The sequence below is a fragment of the Myxine glutinosa genome, chromosome 11 (assembly GCF_964187855.1).
Source record: "Myxine glutinosa chromosome 11, kmMyxGlut1.1, whole genome shotgun sequence".
NCBI classification, from domain to species: Eukaryota; Metazoa; Chordata; class Myxini; order Myxiniformes; family Myxinidae; genus Myxine; species Myxine glutinosa.
Window position 1 is genome coordinate 101,668,128 of NC_136271.1, and position 19,060 is coordinate 101,687,187.

At 43.3% G+C, this 19,060-nt stretch overlaps 2 protein-coding genes across 7 annotated transcripts in view; one reads left to right on the forward strand and one right to left on the reverse strand.

Annotated features, from left to right (window-relative positions):
- Nucleotides 1–10,886, reverse strand: part of LOC137437067 (ras and Rab interactor 2-like) — a 97,725-nt gene extending 86,839 nt beyond the window's left edge. Inside the window, exons 1-2 of the mRNA XM_068131417.2 lie at nt 10,836–10,886; nt 3,795–4,011 (exon numbers count right to left, since the gene is read on the reverse strand). Coding sequence (XP_067987518.2) covers nt 3,795–3,923 — 129 coding nt within the window. The 5' untranslated portion in view covers nt 3,924–4,011; nt 10,836–10,886. The remainder of the gene's footprint in view (nt 1–3,794; nt 4,012–10,835) is intronic.
- Nucleotides 10,887–11,226: 340 nt separating this feature from the next.
- The window catches only part of LOC137436169 (membrane-associated guanylate kinase, WW and PDZ domain-containing protein 2), a 151,376-nt gene continuing 143,542 nt past the window's right edge, over nt 11,227–19,060 (forward strand). For all 6 annotated transcript variants that reach the window (XR_013625005.1, XR_013625006.1, XM_078786895.1 and 3 more), the window contains exons 1-3: nt 11,227–11,605; nt 13,279–13,478; nt 14,076–14,220. Coding sequence is in view for 4 of the 6 variants with exons in the window: in XM_078786895.1 (XP_078643021.1) it covers nt 13,326–13,478; nt 14,076–14,220 (298 nt within the window). In the remaining 2 variants the exon portion in view is untranslated. The remainder of the gene's footprint in view (nt 11,606–13,278; nt 13,479–14,075; nt 14,221–19,060) is intronic.

Consider the following 19,060-nt stretch of genomic DNA (forward strand, 5'->3'; position numbering starts at 1 on the left):
AATACATATTCAGATCTTCACCAAAATCTAATCTGTTTGGCCTTGTCAGACTCCCAACCAGTCCACCAAGTTTCGTCCAAATCCATCCATAACCTTTTGAGATATCCTGCTGTGTATCATTTTTGGTCCTATCTCCCAATGGTGAAGAATCACTTTAAAAATTCTACTAGCCGATCCGAATCCGGATCTTCACCAAAATCTAATCATTTTGTCCTTGTCACCAAATTTCGTTTGAATCCGTCCAAAGCTTTTTGAGATATCCTTCTCACAGACAGACAGACAGACAGGGTGAAAACATAGGTGGTGGAAGTAAAAACGCATTAGCATTTCAAGTAACCTTTCATAGGTGTACCCAGGTGAGTGCTGACCACTTACCACTGCTGGCACAGTAAATGCATTCCAAGCTTCAGTTGTTACTGCAATGGGAAAGGAAATCATTTGTCTGTGTTGTTGGGGTCTGATTATTGATGTCTTTCGTATGGTGAAGGACGGTTTAAGTGATTGAGGAATTATCGATACGTTGCCTGATCCCAATAGGCGACACTAGTGTCGCAACTTGTGCATGGGAAATAAAACCTAGAGTGCATGAAAAGGTGGCAATCAGCAAGCAGGGTCTGGCTGAACCTAAAAAAAATGAAGTTATTCATGAAATTCCTTGAAATAGGCTTGAAAATGAGTAGCCGTGTCCCCTTACCCACTACTGCACAACGGTGCATTTTGCAGGACTTTCAAAACCATGGGACCTTGACTGAGGATTACTGAAAACTTATGAGTCGATCAGACTTTATTTGCATCATTCTGTATTGGTAAAAGGGAGGTTGCCTTTACGTTATTCCCCAAGTGGGAATTGATCAACGTGTGTGCCGTCCCTCGGATAGACGTTAAACTGGCGTCCCATCTGCCGGCATTAGTTGGTGGACGTCAGAGATCCCATGGTGTCCTTCCCAAAGAGTAGGCGAGCTATCTCCAGCACCGTGAACGAATTCAAAATTCCTGCTCTTACCTACAGAGGGCATCGCATCAGCGGCACAGCCACTCGCTGCACCCTCAGCCGATGATGCTACTCCGCAGCCACTGCATGCAAAAGAAGGAGAAGATTAATTTTATGCATCCATTCTTCTTAAATGTAGGTCAAGGCTCAGAGCAGAATAGAAATAGCAATAACAGGTGAAATCTTCCTCTCTGGTCGTAGTCAACGTGTGGCCCTGAATGGATTTCTCTCATCTCCCCTTCCTGTTCAGGCTGGAGTTCCCCAAGGAAGTGTGCTGGGCCCTGTGCTTTTTCTGGTCTTTATCAATGATCTCTCTGACTCTCTGGAAAATCCTCTCTATCTCTTTGCTGATGACTCCACTCTCTGCCGCTCCATTCCTCTTCCCTCAGATCGGCAGTCTGCAGCCTCCTCACTCTCTGAAGACCTGGACAAAATCACAGACTGGTCAAACAAGTGGAACATGTCTTTCAATCCTGCCAAATCTCACTCTCTTACTATGTCTCTCCGAAAAGATCGACTGGACAACCCTCCCATCTACTTTCTCAACAATCCTCTCCAAGAAGTTCTGTCACTCAAGCTTTTGGGTCTCACTATCTGCCATGATCTTTCTTGGGAAAACCACATTTCCAAGCTGGCCTCCAAAGCCAGTCGCCGACTGGGCATCCTCCGTCGTGCGAAGTCCTTCCTCGGCACACCTGAGCTCCTCACCACATACAAGGCTTTCATCCGCAGCTCAATGGAATACTGTTCTCCCCTATGGGCTGGTGCTCCTGCCTCACACCTGGCTCGGCTTCACGCTGTTGAATCCAAAGCTTTCAAAATCATTGGAATCTCCCGCGATGAAGCTATCTCTGAGGGCCTTTCACTCACTCACCGCAGGCAGGTAGGTGGTCTTTCTGTCTTCTACCGACTCCTCTCCGGCCTTGCTCCCCCAGCTCTCTCTGTGCTCTGTCCCCCAAATATTCCTACAGGTCGCACAAGATCTGCCAGCAACCCTCTGATGGTTAAACTGCCGAAATCTCGGCTCTCTGCTCACCTTCACTCTTTCATTCCTCTTTTCTCCCGCCTGTGGAACAAACTCCCACACTCCCTTCAATCCCTCTCCTCCCTCCAGGTCTTTAAAACAGCTGTTCACCACCATCTCTTATCTTCCCCCATCCATAACCTTGATCTTTTCTACCCCCACTAATTCACCCCAGATCCACCTTGTTTGAAATTCCAACTTATTTCCTGGAAATCCTGGCAGTGTCCATATGTTTATACCTCTCCCACCCCCCCCCCCTTCACATGCCTCCCCCCCTTCACATGCCTCCCCACCTTCACATGCCTCCCCCCCAAAGCCCTCTCCCTCCCACAGATCTCTCGATGTCTCCATGTTTCTCGGTCCCTGCTCTCAAATGTTGTGTTTGTGTCCTTCCCCCTCTCTCCCCATCTTGTCTACCGCTCCCGATGTTATTTGTTTTATGTGTCTGTTTGTCTTTCTGTGTGATTAATGTTCGCTCTTTCACGAGCCTCGATCTTGTATACAAAAACAAAAACAAAAACAAAAAATAAAAATAAAAAATAAAAAAATTGTAAATGTCAACTGTGATGACAAGCATGTGTGAATTTCACATTCCTTAAAATGAGATCAAGTAAGATGAGAATATTGTGATGGAATTCCAAAAGCTCAGTAGTATATATATATATATATATATATATATTTGTATACAAGATCGAGGTAAGAGCTAACATTGTAAGAGCTAACAGGTTGTGTGTGTGTGTGTGTGTGTGTGTGTGTGTGTGTGTGTGTGTGTGTGTGTGTGTGTGTGTGTGTGTGTGCAACCTTGTTGGTGTTAATCAGTTGGAATTTGTACCCATCCGCGGCCCATTGAATCTTTGTGACGAGATGCTTCTCATGCAGCACAGCCACAGGGTAGGCACACGACCATAGATTGTCTGAACTTTTGTGGGTCACGGAACTCAGAGAGAACCTGATTTGGACCTGGCTTCGAGAAACTTCAATTTGGTGGCTTTCCTTAAGAAACTTACCCTGGGATGAGTTGCTGCATCAAAGGGTGTTGCTGAAGCTGCTCTCGACCGAGCCAATCTGTCACTCTTGTGAAGGTGCTATGGGATCTTTTATGCGTAAGCTTGGGTGTTGGCAGGAGACACAGCTGACTCACCGCCATTTCCAAGGGATGCCGATCCGAAGGACCAAAATGCCAGTTTATATCATCATTAGGTCCGGTATCGAACCCAGACTAGACAAGTCAAAGGTTAGGACGCTATGTCTGCGCTCCGCCGTCACCCCACGACGGAGTGGTAGAGGACACGAGTAATAGTAAATGAATTTTAACATCCATGTTTCTTGATTATATCTTACAAGCAACGCTACCCGCCCTATGGGCGGGGCTTCAATTGGGAGACCCAAATGAAAAGGCTAAATATCAGAAATTGAAGGCTTTTTTTTATTTTAAACGATTTATATAAACATCCGTTAAATGATATCACACGCAAATCAAAATCTAAACAGTATTTGTAGAATTTCAATAAAAGCCACATCACTGTTCATATCGGTAAATATTATTCCATCGTGTTTGGAAAAACTGGCAAATTGAAAAATTGGAAAAATTTAAAATTGGGAAAAAATTGGAAAAACAAATCTAGCCTATTTTACTCCAGGGGGTCCCAGGATTGCCCACCCAAAATGTCGTTGCGATCGGTTCAGCCGTTTTTGCGGTACCTGGGAACAGACAGATAGACATTTGGTGAATTCTAGTAAGAAATTATGATGTGTGAATTGCATCCATGTTCAGTTTACCAGTGACGTAGGATACGATTCCGCAAACCGCAGATTTAACTGGGGGTGAAGGTGGTGAGAACAGATGTGGAAAGCTGCAATCAATCCAACATTAATGGCGTCGAAAATGTCCTGCAGTTCCGGCTGCATGGGCAGGCCCGCTGGATAGCAGGAAAACCTTCTCTTCTTACACGCGTCCTTGCCCCATGAGGACGCGGTCACAGATTGCGATGTGAAACTGCAGTTTGGAGATAGAGGGTTCGAGATATAAAGACAATACATTGATATTCTGCTGAAAGATTGCATTAATGTCGAGGAATCGAGAATAGTCATTGCAAAGAGCATTTACAGAGAGACAACATCATTGGGTTTTGTGCATTTCCGATGGCTGCATGTTCCATGACATTTACTGGGATCAGGTTTGGAATCCCAAATTGTGGATATCCAACGTAAATAAATAAATAAATACATACTCAATGCTCGTGAATGAAGTTTTCTTTCTCTTTTTTTTGTACACAGTCAAGATTAGTGGAAGACCTAGAACAATGAATGGAACAGTAGGGAGCAGAAGGGGTTGGGGGGAGCAGAATGGGGTTGGGGGGGAGCAGAAGGGGGTTGGGGAGGCAGAAGGGGGTTGGGGGAGGGCAACTAATATCAGGGTCGAGGAACGTTAGTGGGACAAGAAAAGATCATGGTTTTGGATTGGGGATGATCTGAGATGGTGGTGAACAGCTCTCTTGAAGACCTTTCTGGGTAAAAAAAATTAACAAGATATAGGAATTAAATTGTTTTGCACATTATACCAAAATGTAGTTTTTTTTTTCATTTAATTAGGATTCTTTATAAATTCAGCAAAAAAAATTAATTTAATATGCAGACTTGGCATTTAATATGGAATATTTTTTTTTTCTTGACTTTGGTTTACTTTCTTAACTCAGTATATCAATCTGGTGAGTTTCTTTTACACTTTGGTGATTTATTTGTGAAAAGAACCATGTCACTGGTTGTCTGTCGCAGCAAGAAGTCAACAACAGGATTATATCACAGGTGGCGTGACAAAATGTACGGACAGGTACATTTGATGATTGGCTTCACAGTCGGGTATATAAGGGTTGTTGCGTTCTGTATTAGTGGAAAACAACTGCTGCACATCTCCAAAAGTTATTGCCGCTTCCTCTGGAGATGGTCCATCAACTCGACAATGCTGTTTGTCATGGAGTGGTGGCTTTACGAAATTCCGGCATGAAACAGCGTGCTATTGCTCGGCATTATGGCATCACTCAAGGTCAGGTGTCAAAGATCCTGAAACTAAATACTCAGAGGGATGTCTCTACTCCAATACCGAGGCCAGGACGTCCCCGCAGAACCACAAGGAGGGATGATCGCCAGCTGCACCGGTTAGTCCGCAATGGCCGTACCAAGTCAGCTAATCAGCTTAGGGCTGAGTGGCAGCAACTGACATATGTGCCTGTATCCAGAAGGCTAGTCGACCAACGACTGGTTCAAGCAGGCTATCGTGCCAGGCGTCCCCTGAGAAAGCCACGTCTGACCAGACAACACAGCCAGCGCCGATTGCAGTGGGCCAGAGAGCACCGTCAATGGCAGCCAGGACACTGGAATCACGTGATCTTCAGTGACGAGTCTAGATTTCTGGTCTATCGTCAAGATGGCCGCATCCGAGTGCGCAGACAAGTGCATGAAGCCTACAACAAAGATTGTATAGTGCCAAGAGTCCAAGCTGGAGGTGTGGGGTGACCATTTGGGCTGCTTTTCATGCAGGGGGCAAAACTGACCTGGTTGTTCTGAATGGAAACCTGAGCCAGTTCAAGTACAGGGCCATTCTGGAAGAAACATTGCTTCCATTTGCTTGTGCAGCCTTTCGAGGAAACATTGTGTTCCAAGATGACAATGCATGGCCTCATCATGCTCGCATGATCCAACACTTTCTTGCTGACCGTGTTGTAGAGCATATGGAGTGGCCTGCCATGTCCCCGGATATGAATCCGATAGAGAACTTGTGGGCAGAATTAACGCGTCAAATCGACCACTTGGACCAGCAGCCGACCTCTGTGCGTGAATTGCAGCAGACTATTGTCACTGCATGGCAAGCGATTCCTGTCCAAACCTTGGCAAATCTCATGAACAGCATGCCTCGACGTGTACGTGCTCTGCTGAATGATCGTGGGGGTTACACGAAGTACTGAATTGTAATTTTACTGTCCGTAATCCCAGTCGTAATTTAACTTTTGTTTTTATTAAAAAAATTTTTGGCTGATGTGCAAAATAAAGAGATACTTCTGGAAAACGTACAGAAGTTTAACACAGTACTGTCAGTGAATTGAGTTCGATATCAGTTTACATCACTTTCAAGGATCAATTTATTTGTTTCGAAATGTCAAATGTGGTTTTTGTTTCTTTTCAAGGTCACATTAACAAAATCTAGAATTATTTCAACATAATTCCAATGAACTTTTGGTTCTAAGACATCTTGAAAAGTAAGTTCACCACAACAAAAAAAATATTCCATATTAAAAGCCAAGTCTGTATATTTCATTAATTATGGGAATACATCTATCTATAATTCCAGTAATCTCTGTACGTTTGTACGTCTGTACGTTTGTTTGTCTGTGACCGCTGTTTCTCGACAACCACGGGTCCGATATACTTTTAACTTGCCAGGTATATTGCTGGGGACCCGAGGATGTGCCTTTTCAAGGTTTCATATTAATCAGACAATTACTTACCGAGCTATGTCCAAAAAACGATTCAACCAATCAGAGAGCAGCGAACGATCGCGTGTGCCGAACGTGGAGGACACACTCTGCCTCGGATGGCACATTTGAGAGCGTATTCATTTATTTCAAGTTTGCAAACTATGTTGGCGTTAAACTATGTTTTAAAACTAATAAAACCGAATTTGCGATTCATTCGCTTTCCTGCGCGTTTGTGCACGCGATGGCGATTTCTTTACCAAACTCCGGAAGCCGTTCGCTTTGGACCAAACCATTGCATGTAAATAGAGGGGGGGGATTGTCACCGTACTCGCAAGCCGTTCGCTTTGGACCAAACCATTTCATGTAAATAGAGGGGGGGGATATAATTTTAGATATAGATATAGTACGGGCAATGCCCTAGTCTATCTATAATTCCAGTAATCTCTGTGTGTTTGTTTGTACGTTTGTACGTTTGTCTGTGACCGCTGTTTCTCGACAACCACGGGTCCGATATACTTGCAACTTGCCAGGTATATTGCTGGGGACCCGAGGATGTGCCTTTTCAAGGTTTGAAATTAATCGGACAAGTACTTACCGAGCTATGGCGATTTAGCCGTTCGCCGTTCGCTTTGGCGTTGCGAATGGACCAAACCATTGCATGTAAATAGAGGGGGGGGGGGTTCTGTGGTCGTTGCGAATGGACCAAACCATTCATGTAAATAGAGGGGGGGGGGGGGGGGTTCTGTGGTCGTTACTGCCACGTGGTTTCAAAGTTTTTTTTTTGTTGTTGTTGTTTGCACGCATGTTTTTTTGCACCCACGTAAGGGCACGCCCTAGGATGTTTACACACACACACCCCTACACAAATTTTTTTTTTTTTTTTTTTTTGGCAAGGAACGGGCACCCACGTACGGGCACGTCCTAGCTTATATATAGTACGGGCATGCCCTAGTTTTTTAAATGCAGAGAAAGGTACATTGATGCAGATAAACATCGAAATTTGTATTGGTGTGATTAATCAATCATCAACAGAAAGCTGTTATTACCTTCGCAAAAGCGGAAGGTTATGTTTTGATCGCTGTGTATTTATTTGTATGTCTGTGTGTGTGTATGTTAATCGCATAACTCAAAAAGTATTCAACCGAATTGCATGAAATTTGGTGGGATGATTGGTTATTATACGGGACACATTTGATTAGATTTTGGGAAACAGATTTGCTCAAATTCTGACTATTTTTAACTCGATCGTATTTCACTCAAAGTTATGAGCGACTGAAGAAGAAGATGTCCATCCAGGACGTCATCACTATAACGCGATCTCCCGCGATCATTTCAACCTCAAAAAAAATTATAATTGCAGATTTGACAATAGATGAGGCATATTAACAAACGAATGAAACAGATTTGCTCAAATTCTGACTATTTTTAACTCGATCGTATTTCACTCAAAGTTATGCGCGACTGAAGAAGAAGATGTCCATCCAGGACGTCATCACTATAACGCAATCTCCCGCGATCATTTCAACCTCAAAAAAAATTATAATTGCAGATTTGTCAAGAGATGAGGCATATTAACAAACGAATGAAACAGATTTGCTCAAATTCTGACTATTTTTAACTCGATCGTATTTCACTCAAAGTTATGAGCGACTGAAGAAGAGGATGTCCATCCAAGACGTCATCACTATAACGCGATCTCCCGCAATCATTTCAACCTCAAATGAAATTCAAATTGCAGATTTGTCAATCGGGGAGGCATATTAACAGACGAATGAAACAGATTTGCTCAAATTCTGATTTTTAAAAATCGATCGCATTTCACATAAAGTTTGAGGTACTAAAGAAGAAGAAGATTCGTTTAGCTTCTCAGATAAAATAAATAATTCTGTCTGCAATTTCAGGTTAATTACCTTCGCAAAAGCGGAAGGTTATGTTTTGATCGCTGTGTATTTATTACCTTCGCAAAAGCGGAAGGTTATGTTTTGATCGCTGTGTATTTATTTGTATGTCTGTGTGTGTGTGTGTATGTTATTCGCATAACTCAAAAAGTATTCAACCGATTCGCATGAAATTTGGTGGGATGATAGGTTATTATCCGGGAACCATTTGATTAGATTTTGGAATCGATCGGGTCAAAGGTCAAGGTCAAGGTCATGAAAAGGTCAAAATCGTCTTTTTACCATAGCGCGGTCAATTTGTGTCCAATTTGTATGAAACTAATGCCAAAATGTTCAGAATTCAATGCCCAATCTTGTGATATGCGACATGACACTCTGACGTCATAACCCTTGTTAGCGGTTGGGGGCCAAAGGTCAGGGGGGTCACACCCTTGCAAAATGTGCGGTTTTTTAAAAATCATAACGCGGTCAATTCGGATCCAAATTGGATGAAAGTAGATGTGTCATTCTTATGTGTCATGATGTTTTCGACTGTTGGTGCAATTTGAAGAGATGAAAAACAGAACATATATATATATATGCATATTTACCTTCGCAAAAGCGGAAGGTTATGTTTTGATCGCTGTGTATTTATTTGTATGTCTGTGTGTGTGTATGTTAATCGCATAACTCAAAAAGTATTCAACTCGATCAACGTAGGTGTGGCTTTGCTACACAGATCTTGTAGTCTTTTATTTTGGCAACAAAAGTAGCTGCGGCGAAGGTATGCGCTCTACCGAGTGCCCGTTCTAGTTATTGACAAGATTTGATACTTCAATGAAAGAATGGGGATTGCACTGAATAGTTTGGTCATCAAAAAAACTAAAGAACATTCTGTAGGGAGAATTCACATTCTGAAAACATGTAGAAACCATAATGCGGGAAATTATTCGTCATGAACACCACCAAAACTTTATATACATATATATATATATATATATATATATATATATATATATATATATATATATATATATATATATATATATATATATATATATATATATATATATATATATATATATATATATATATATATATACAGTCTCGTGAAAAAGTAAGTACACCCCATGTAAAGTTTTGACTTTTTCAACATATTTCAACATACAGCTATTTGATCTTCATTTCAACAATATTGATAGATAAAGGTGATATAGTATAACAAATATCATGAAACATTACATTTTGTAGTCCATTGTATAATTTAAATAAACATAAATGCAAATTTCGCGTGTGGAAAAAGTAAGTACACCCTTGGCTCTAATAGGTGGCATTGCCCCCTTTGGCAGAAACAACCTCAAGTAGGCGTTTCTTATAACTGTTTACCAGTCTCTGATATCGACTGGGAGAAATTTTTGCCCACTCCTCCATGCAGAATTCTTTCAGCTGTGCGATGTTTGAGGGGTTTCTTGCATGCACAGCTCGTTTCAAATCCCCCCACAACATGTCGATGGGATTTAGATCCGGGCTTTGACTTGGTCATTCCAGAACCCTCCACTTCTTTCTTTTCAGCCATTCCTTGGTGGATTTACTGGTATGTTTCGGGTCATTGTCATGTTCCCGAAGTGACGTCATACTTCCAGGACCGGCGGACGGCCAGCTTAACAGGACAAGGGGATTAACCCCCCTTGCTAACGGGAGTGCCGTCCCCCGGATTCGTAACAATATATATATATATATATATATACTGTACACATGCACAGGCACATACACCCACACACACACCCTCAACTCACACACACACAACTTACACACACACACACCAAACTTACACACCCAACTTGCACACACACACACCCAACTTACACACACACACACACACACCCAACTTACACACACACACACACACACACAACTTATACACACACACACACACCGACACCCACACACCCAACTTTTACACACACACACACCCAACTTGCACACACCTATCTCTCTCTTCTCCTCGTCTTTTATAATGGGTAAGTAAGGTCCAATAGTAGCTACCAAGCTCCTGCCCTGCCTTGACCGACATCCTCCTCCACTCCCCTCTATCTTCAGCCAACTCTCTCACCACCCCCAATCACCCCCACCATCCCCAATCACCCCCACCATCCCCATCACCCCCCCCCCCCCCACCTTACTGATATCGCTCTTCATACAATCCGCTCATCCCATTCGCGGTTCACTTCTTTTCCTCCAACCTTGCTCCCTCAATCTATCCGCTCTCTTTGCCATTTTCCCTCCACCCACATCTGTCTGTACATTATAAGTCGATGTTCCCTCGGACGATATTTCATTGAACGAGACAAACTCGTCGCTCCAAACAATAAAAACAGATTCAAAAGTGGAATTATGAAGACACCGTAAATATATAATTATATCGGGGCTGTGAAACTTTTTACTGATGAGAGACAGAAATAGGTACGTACCTGTACTGGTGCTGTAGAGCACCGCTAATCGAGTGAAGACAACCAAGGAAAGGTAAATAAATGTGAAAGTATCAATTCATTCATGAACGCTTTTGATTGGATCAATTGTCCAAGTGGGAGGAGCCTGCTCTAAAAACGAAGCTTATTTAATTATTCGTTTGTAATTGTTTGTTTTGGTAAATGTGTAGAAGAGCAGCGAATTTGAACGATTGAGAGGAACAAAACCTAAAACGTAATGAAACATAATACAGGTAGACATAGATATCGATGTTTAATATGTCAGACATAAAAGGCAGACAGACACACCCTCTAAATCTCAACCGGCTGCAGAACAAACCCCATTCGGGAGTCGGTCGTCTTTGTGCGCATGCGCACATCCCCGCCCTCCGGCGAGACGCGACGCACCAAAACTCGAGTGGGTCACGGACTCGGATTGGATGGAACATGCATCACGCGTAGCGGGTCCTCGAGTAATGAATGAGCCGCTTGGAAAGTTATTCGGATTTCAAACGGACATGTTTGAAGAGTCCGTGTGGACAGTTTGATTCGTACGGACGTAATCGGGAGTAAAGTAATACAAAGAAGAAGAGGGCGGTGCGGGTACGGGAGGCAGCGCTTTAAACGCCCCGTCTTGTCCCTCAACCCTCACGCTGCCACAGGGTGATATTACCCACAACTCCCACCAGCGGTCCGGGATCAGCGTGGCGGGGAAGGATCGGCCGGCCGGACCTCGGCACGGACCATGGACTCTCATGGGTAACGATAAACGGGTAAGTTTCTTTATACCTCTCCTCACAGCACATCTTTTCTCCTCTTTGCAGCACATCTTCCTCCTCACAGCATCCTTCTCTTTCCTTTGCAGCACCTCTTTCTCCTCTTTTCAGCCCCTCTTTCGCCTCACAGCACCTCATTTTCCTCACAGCACCTCTTTCGCCTCACAGCACCGCTTTCGCCTCACAGCACTTTTAGCCTCACAGCACCTCTTTCTCCTCTTTGTAATTGTGGCACCTCTTCCTCCTCACAGCAAAATTTTACCCTCCTTACAGCACCTCCTTCTTACAGCACCTTCTTCTTACAACACCTTCTTCTTACAACACCTCCTCCTTCTTACAGCACCTACTTCTCCTTACAACACCTCCTTCTTCTTACAGCACCTCCTTCTCACAGGACCTATTTCTTGTCACAGCACCGCTTTCTAATCACAGCACCTCCTTCTCCTTACAGCACCTCCTTCTCCTTACAGCACCTCCTTCTTCTTACAGCACCTCCTTCTCCTCACAGCACCTCTTTATCGTTGCAGCACCTCTTACTACTCTTTGCAGCACCCCTTTCTTCTCTTTGCAGCACCCCTTTCTTCTCTTTGCAGCACCTCTTTCTTCTCTTTGCAGCACCCCTTTCTTCTCTTTGCAGCACCTCTTTCTTCTCTTTGCAGCACCTCTTTCTTCTCTTTGCAGCACCTCTTTCTTCTCTTTGCAGCACCTCTTTCTTCTCTTTGCAGCACCTCTTTCTTCTCTTTGCAGCACCTCTTTCTTCTCTTTGCAGCACCTCTTTCTTCTCTTTGCAGCACCCCTTTCTTCTCTTTGCAGCACCCCTTTCTTCTCTTTGCAGCACCCCTTTCTTCTCTTTGCAGCACCCCTTTCTTCTCTTTGCAGCACCCCTTTCTTCTCTTTGCAGCACCCCTTTCTTCTCTTTGCAGCACCCCTTTCTTCTCTTTGCAGCACCCCTTTCTTCTCTTTGCAGCACCTCTTTCTTCGCTTTGCAGCACCTCTTTCTTCTCTTTGCAGCACCTCTTTCTTCTCTTTGCAGCACCTCTTTCTTCTCTTTGCAGCACCTCTCACTCCTCTTTGCAGCACCTCTCACTCCTCTTTGCAGCACCTCTCACTCCTCTTTGCAGCACCTCTCACTCCTCTTTGCAGCACCTCTCACTCCTCTTTGCAGCACCTCTCACTCCTCTTTGCAGCCCCTCTCACTCCTCTTTGCAGCACCTCTCACTCCTCTTTGCAGCACCTCTCACTCCTCTTTGCAGCACCTCTCACTCCTCTTTGCAGCACCTCTCACTCCTCTTTGCAGCACCTCTCACTCCTCTTTGCAGCACCTCTCACTCCTCTTTGCAGCACCTCTCACTCCTCTTTGCAGCCCCTCTCACTCTTCTTTGCAGCATATCTCTCTCTCTCTCTCTCTCTCTCCCTCTCTCCTCTCTCCTCCTCTCTCCTTCCCAGCACCTCGCTATCTTCTCTTTCACTAGTTTCAGCACCTCTTCTTCTTTATCTCCTCTTGCTTGCCGCACCTCTCTATCTCCCCATGGTCACCGCACCTCTTTCTCCATATCCCCCTGCTTGCCGTACCTCTTCTTCTCTATCTCCCCCTGCTTGCAGCGCCTCTCTTTTTCTCCTCCTGCTCACAGCACTTCTTTCTCTATTTCCTGTTTTTCCTCCTTGCACAGATGCAGGGAAAACACCGAGGTTGCAACCACCCAGGGTCTTTCAGGAGATGTCCAAGGTGGTCCGTAAGAAAGCTCACTGGAGCGGCAGGGCACGAGAGGTGCTGGTTGCCCATGGGCCCGAGGGAAAGTTACCTTTTCCCATCCTGGGTGGTGCAGAAAAAGCTCAGTTTCCTTTTGTGGGTAACGTCGAAGACGAGCAGGTAAGTTTGAGGCGACTCGCCAATTTATTTTGGGAATTGCTTGCCTTGCCTGTCCGGGAAAGATTTTTTTTTTTCCATTCCATTTTCCGCTTCTCTCATTTGTGTCGCTGCTTCCCAGGTGCTGGACTTTTGTCAGAGTAACTTTTCCGCAAGTTTCTTTGTTTAGTTTTTAATTGATGGATAGTTAAAATAATATTTCCAAGCTTGAGATACTTGTGTTGGTGATAATTGGCTCTAATTTCATTTACCTTTAAGTATTTACAATAATTGATTGTGGCAAAACATTGCTGCACCTGCAGTGGAATTGGCGGAACTTTAATGGTAAATTTTCCTAAGATGTCGAATTGTTCGATGTCGCAGACTTGTGTTACACTCCACAATAAGTTGGATAATAATGGAACTAATGACATGTAATAAACATGCAAGTTTATAAAGGAGCAAAAAGCCACAGCTTTCGGGTGCCAATAAATACCTGTCGTTTCTCGAACCTCGTGAAACGGAATGCCCTCTTGTAATTGCTGCTCTCTGCTGCTTGGGTCAGTGATGTGGTTGTAAATTATATGGTATGAATACCTCATTCTTGCCTATATACCACAGGCTGGACACGGCACTGTGAAGGTTCAAGGGAATGACCTTGTCCTGGAGATCAACGGTACCATTGTTGTGGGCATGACGAGTGAAGATGTCGCTGCGGTGTTGTCCACATCCCATGGTTCCGTCCAGCTTAAAACCACCAGGCCAGGTGAATCATTGTTCTCAAAATGTCTTGCACACACTTTTACTCACCTGGAACTTCTCACACTCATTTGTCATGAAGTAACACTTCGTCATTGTATGACAATCGCCCAGGGATTTTATTGTAAAAGTTTTGGGAAGCCATTAAATTGGTGGATGTTGAAGGTAGATGAGGAGGAGGGGGGAGGGGGGAGGGGTGAGGGGAGAAGATAACACTGGGATTTGGCTTGAAACTTGGTGACAATTACGTTTTCTTCAGGTAACTTACGGTATTTATGAGCTTACTAAGCTGTTCAACACCCCCTTGTATATAGTGGTGGATGGGTGAGCAAAACATTTTGATATCATTCATTGAACAGTCTCTATGTAATATATGGTTTCAAATTTTTTAATGCTGGGGAATAATTTGAACATTTGTAGCGCAACTTAAACTCGTATATGCCTTGTTAAGGCAATTGCAATTTACTACATATCAAAAGTCTCATCAAAAGTTAGACTCATCATTACATAGAAGGAAATGTTCTTGTGCATCATCTCAACAAAGGTACCCCATTCAGTTCTCTCCTAAAGGCCTAACTTTTGTAATAGAAGAGGAAAGCCTTTTCTCCAGTGACTTAATGCACATTTTATGGAACGATGGCTAAAAACCAAAGCTTTCTCTTCGTGTAAGTTATTGAGTAATTTAGGACAAGCTTGGAGCGTGGCGTCAGAGCTGTTTAACAGGCCCTCGAGATGTATCATGAAACTGTTTAATCTGACCCTGACTATTTTTGCTGCATGCAGCCTGCAAGAAGATAAATAGATTTTACATCAAGTCCTACTGTTGCCGTACTTTGTGCAATTATTTACTTTTTCTGTTTGTTTCTTTATATTAAGCTGTAAAACCGACCGATTTCTGGTTGTGGGTGTGTGTGTGTGTGTGTGTGTATATATACATATATGTAAATATAACTGGATGGCCTAGAGTAGGGGTTCTTAACCTTTTTCCCTGTCAAGACCCCCAACGGATTGCCCACCATGTCCCCATACCTCCTTCGCCAGACTGTTGACTGACCAAGAAGCACCGAAGGTGCGCATAGCTAGAGGGGACTGGGGGCATGTGCCCCTAGAATTTTTTTGATTTCTAAGTGCTCTGTGGTGCATTCTGAGGGGTATTTTTACTTTAATTGCCTATTTTTTTGGATGAAAATTGGTAACCTATTATAATATCCAGAAAATGGGCCAAGTTCGGGGATCCGCGCCTGATTACCAGTCCCATTAGGTTCCAGTGTGACTTCAAAATATCTCAATAGCTTAGTTTTACATATGGATAATTAGGAACAGAACAGGAAAGAAAATCATTAGGATTTTATCCCTATTTATTTCTTTGCTTGTTAACAAAGAAACAAAACAAACTAAACTAAACTAAAACATGCAAGTTTTACTCGAGCCGTTTTACTAATCTAGTGAGATTGTTGCTGCTGTTTTCGTGCAATCAGAATATGGAATCAGGGCACAGTTCGTGACAACGCCACTCACAGATCATCGGACACATCAAGTCGATTTCTCCACTTTGATTTCAGGTTCAATAATGCAGAGAAACCTGTTTCACAGAGATCCGTAGTTGTGAAGGGAACCAACACATTCATTGCCCTCTTCGCCAAGCTAGGGTAAGCTGCTATCTGCTCACACCAAAACTGCTTAAAATCCAGCCCAGCCTTTCCGAAATCAGCTTTCTTTCTTTGATCTTCTTGGAACTCGATCAAATCATCCTTCACTAAATCGCTGTCACTCATCGTAGAAATATCAAACAAGAAAGGGTTCTGGATCCAAACGGATTCCGTGCTAAGATCATCAATATCTGAGAAGTAATCCTCAAAATTGGTACTTTGGACTTTCAAATGGTCCTTGACTTCTTGAAGTATTTCCCCAGGCAATGCCTTTTCATCTTCTCCAAGAAGGATATTGCCAAGGATTGGAAAGTTCGCCATGTTTCCGCTTTCAACACGGCGACTCCAAATAGGTAATTTCTTCGTGAATGCCACTAACTTTCCCCTGGCTTGAATAATGTCCACATCCCTTCCCTGCATCGACATGTTCAAGTCATTGAGGTGACCGAAAATATCGGCCAAATATCCCAGGCCTAACAATAAAATGCTCATCTTCAAAACTGTTCGCAAGAGGGGACTGTTGATGCCTGCGGAATTCGAGAATTTCTTCCTGAAGTTCCACTACACGTGCGAAAACACGACCACGAGATAGCCAACGCACCTCTGTGTGGTGCAGTAAAACACAATGTTCCGCCCCAATCTCATCACAGAATTTTTGAAATAGCTGATGATTTAATGCCCGTCCACGAATAAAGTTGACTGTCTGCATGACTATTACCATCACTTCTTTCAGTTTCTTTGACAACGTTTTGGATGCCAAGGCTTCGCGATGTCAAACACAGTGTGTGTTCAACACATGAGGAGCTTTCTCCTTGACCAGAGCGATGAACCCAGATTTCTTGCCAATCATGGCAGGAGCTCTGTCCGTGCAAATAGACCCAACCAAATCCCATGTTAGCTCATGGCGATCAAAGAACAGTTCGATCAACTTGAACACATCAGCTCCTTTAGTTGTTGTTTCGAGTCGTTCGCATTATAAAAATTCTTCCTTGAGTTTCATTTCATGAACGTAGCGGACGAATACGAGCAATTGACAGTGGTTTGAAACGTCAGTCGATTCATCGAGCTGCATGCTAATTTTTGCAGGACCGTTTTTAATCTCGCTGACAGCCTGGTGTTGGGCTAGCGGCTAGGGTGCCAGCTTAGGATCCAAGGATCCTGGGTTTGAATCCCGGTCGATCGCTGAATTAACGCCAGGGGGGTTGACTCAGCTTGTCATCCTTCCGAGGTCGGCTAATTTAGTACCAGTTCACTGGTAATTCCCTGTGTGTCGTAAAAAGGCGACAAACAGGGTTGGCGGCAGGAAGGGCATCCGGCCGTAAAACATTGCTTCAAAAAAGGGGACCAAAAAACAACAACAACCACGGTCCCCGAAAAAGGCCAACCCCCGCTTGCGGGGAAAAATGGCCTCTAAACAGTGTTTTTTTTTTGACAACTTGTGTTGCTATGCCCTGACTTGTGTCTCCAATTCTCTGGTGTACAGTGTCGTTGGACAAGGACACCTGACTCAATCGCTTCACAGCATCCTCCCCCAGCAAGATTTTAACCATCTCCAACGCACAGGGCTTCACGAGGTTTTCTCCGATTGTGTGGGTCTTCTTTTCCTTGGCAAATATGTACGAAACTTTGTGGGAGGCTTCCAGAAGAGGCTTCCCAGTGGGAACAAACACATGCGATGAAAGAGTTCCTTTCTGACCACAACGAAGTATTTTCACCTTGAAAGCATCGATGGAGGTGTCAACATGATCCCTGTGTTTGCTTTGGAGGTTCTGATGTTGGAGGTGCTCTCTCAGTCCTGATGGCTTCAAATTTCCATTGCTCATTACCAAATTGCAAAGCATGCATTGGTGTTTATCAGTTCCATCTCCTTCTTTCACACAGGTGAAGCCAAAGTGAACATAGTCATCATTCCAATTCCCTTTTTTGACAGACGACATCTTGAAACAAATCTGTAAAAGAATAATAAGAAAATAATTTTAAAACGCCACAGAAGATAAAACATTAGTCCACGTGAAATAAAGTGTTGGCCACTAACACCGAAAACAACAGAAAGAGATGTACAGATTAAGAAATTCCTCACACTATACTACTTCAACGTACCCAATCAATCAACTTTCGCAGCTCAATCAATTTTTACGGACCGGGTGTTTACGGACACGGATATCCGGGTGTTTTTCACGGACATGGATATCCGGCCACCCCATTTATGTTATTGCATTATAATGAATGTGAATGCCCTATTTATATTTAAATATACTTTGAAAACTTTGAATATCCTCAGATAAGTAGGCTTACTACTCACTTGTTTTGCAAATGTTTTCACCGGAATCAAATTGAGAATGAGGTCGTAATTGCCGTAATTGCCGATATTCGGTTCTTCCCCTATGTCCTAATGGCCTACAATCTCACGTAATGTAGGGCCTACATTCCGTGACAGCACATTGGCTCAGTGTGAACTTTGACCCGCCATAATCGCTATGTAAATGTTCTCGTTGTCATGTCAATCATGCATTGTAATCGCATGCATACGCCCGGGGCGTATAGTTGATTTATTCGAATTTTATTAGAAAATTGAATTTATATTTGTTTGAAATAGAATTATACAAATATATTTTGTTTTGAAATATATATATTTATATTTACATATATATTTATTATTTATTTAAAGTTGATATTTCATTGAATTTATTACAATTTATTATTATAATTTATTACGAGTTGAAGACCGAGAAAGACTTGGTTGAAGATGGTGAAAGAAGAAATGCGGGCAAGGGGGTTAACAAGGAGAGATGCAGAAAATAGGGCAAAATGGAGAAGATTGTCATGGGGACCGCAAGGCTAACTCCCGCTCTAGCAGGGAAAATGGCCTAAAAATGCATGTTGTTGTTGTATTACGAGTCCCATATCCCACAAAAGGTTAATCCGGCCCTGTCTATGTCATCTCTTTCTTAGCTTCCCCCCCCCCACCCCCCTTATTATTCTCCTTCCTTAAGATTTGTGCACATGGCCCTTTTGGTGAACAAAGCCATGAGAGAGGAAAATTGGAAGGGGTCATCAATATATCATGTGTGAGGGATAGGATGATTGGATGTTGCACTGGTTGTGGCTAAATGTTATTTTTTTGTGTTGAGTATTTGATAAAATGTGAATGATATATATATAATGACCTCCTGCACACAACTGCACAAAGATTTTGTG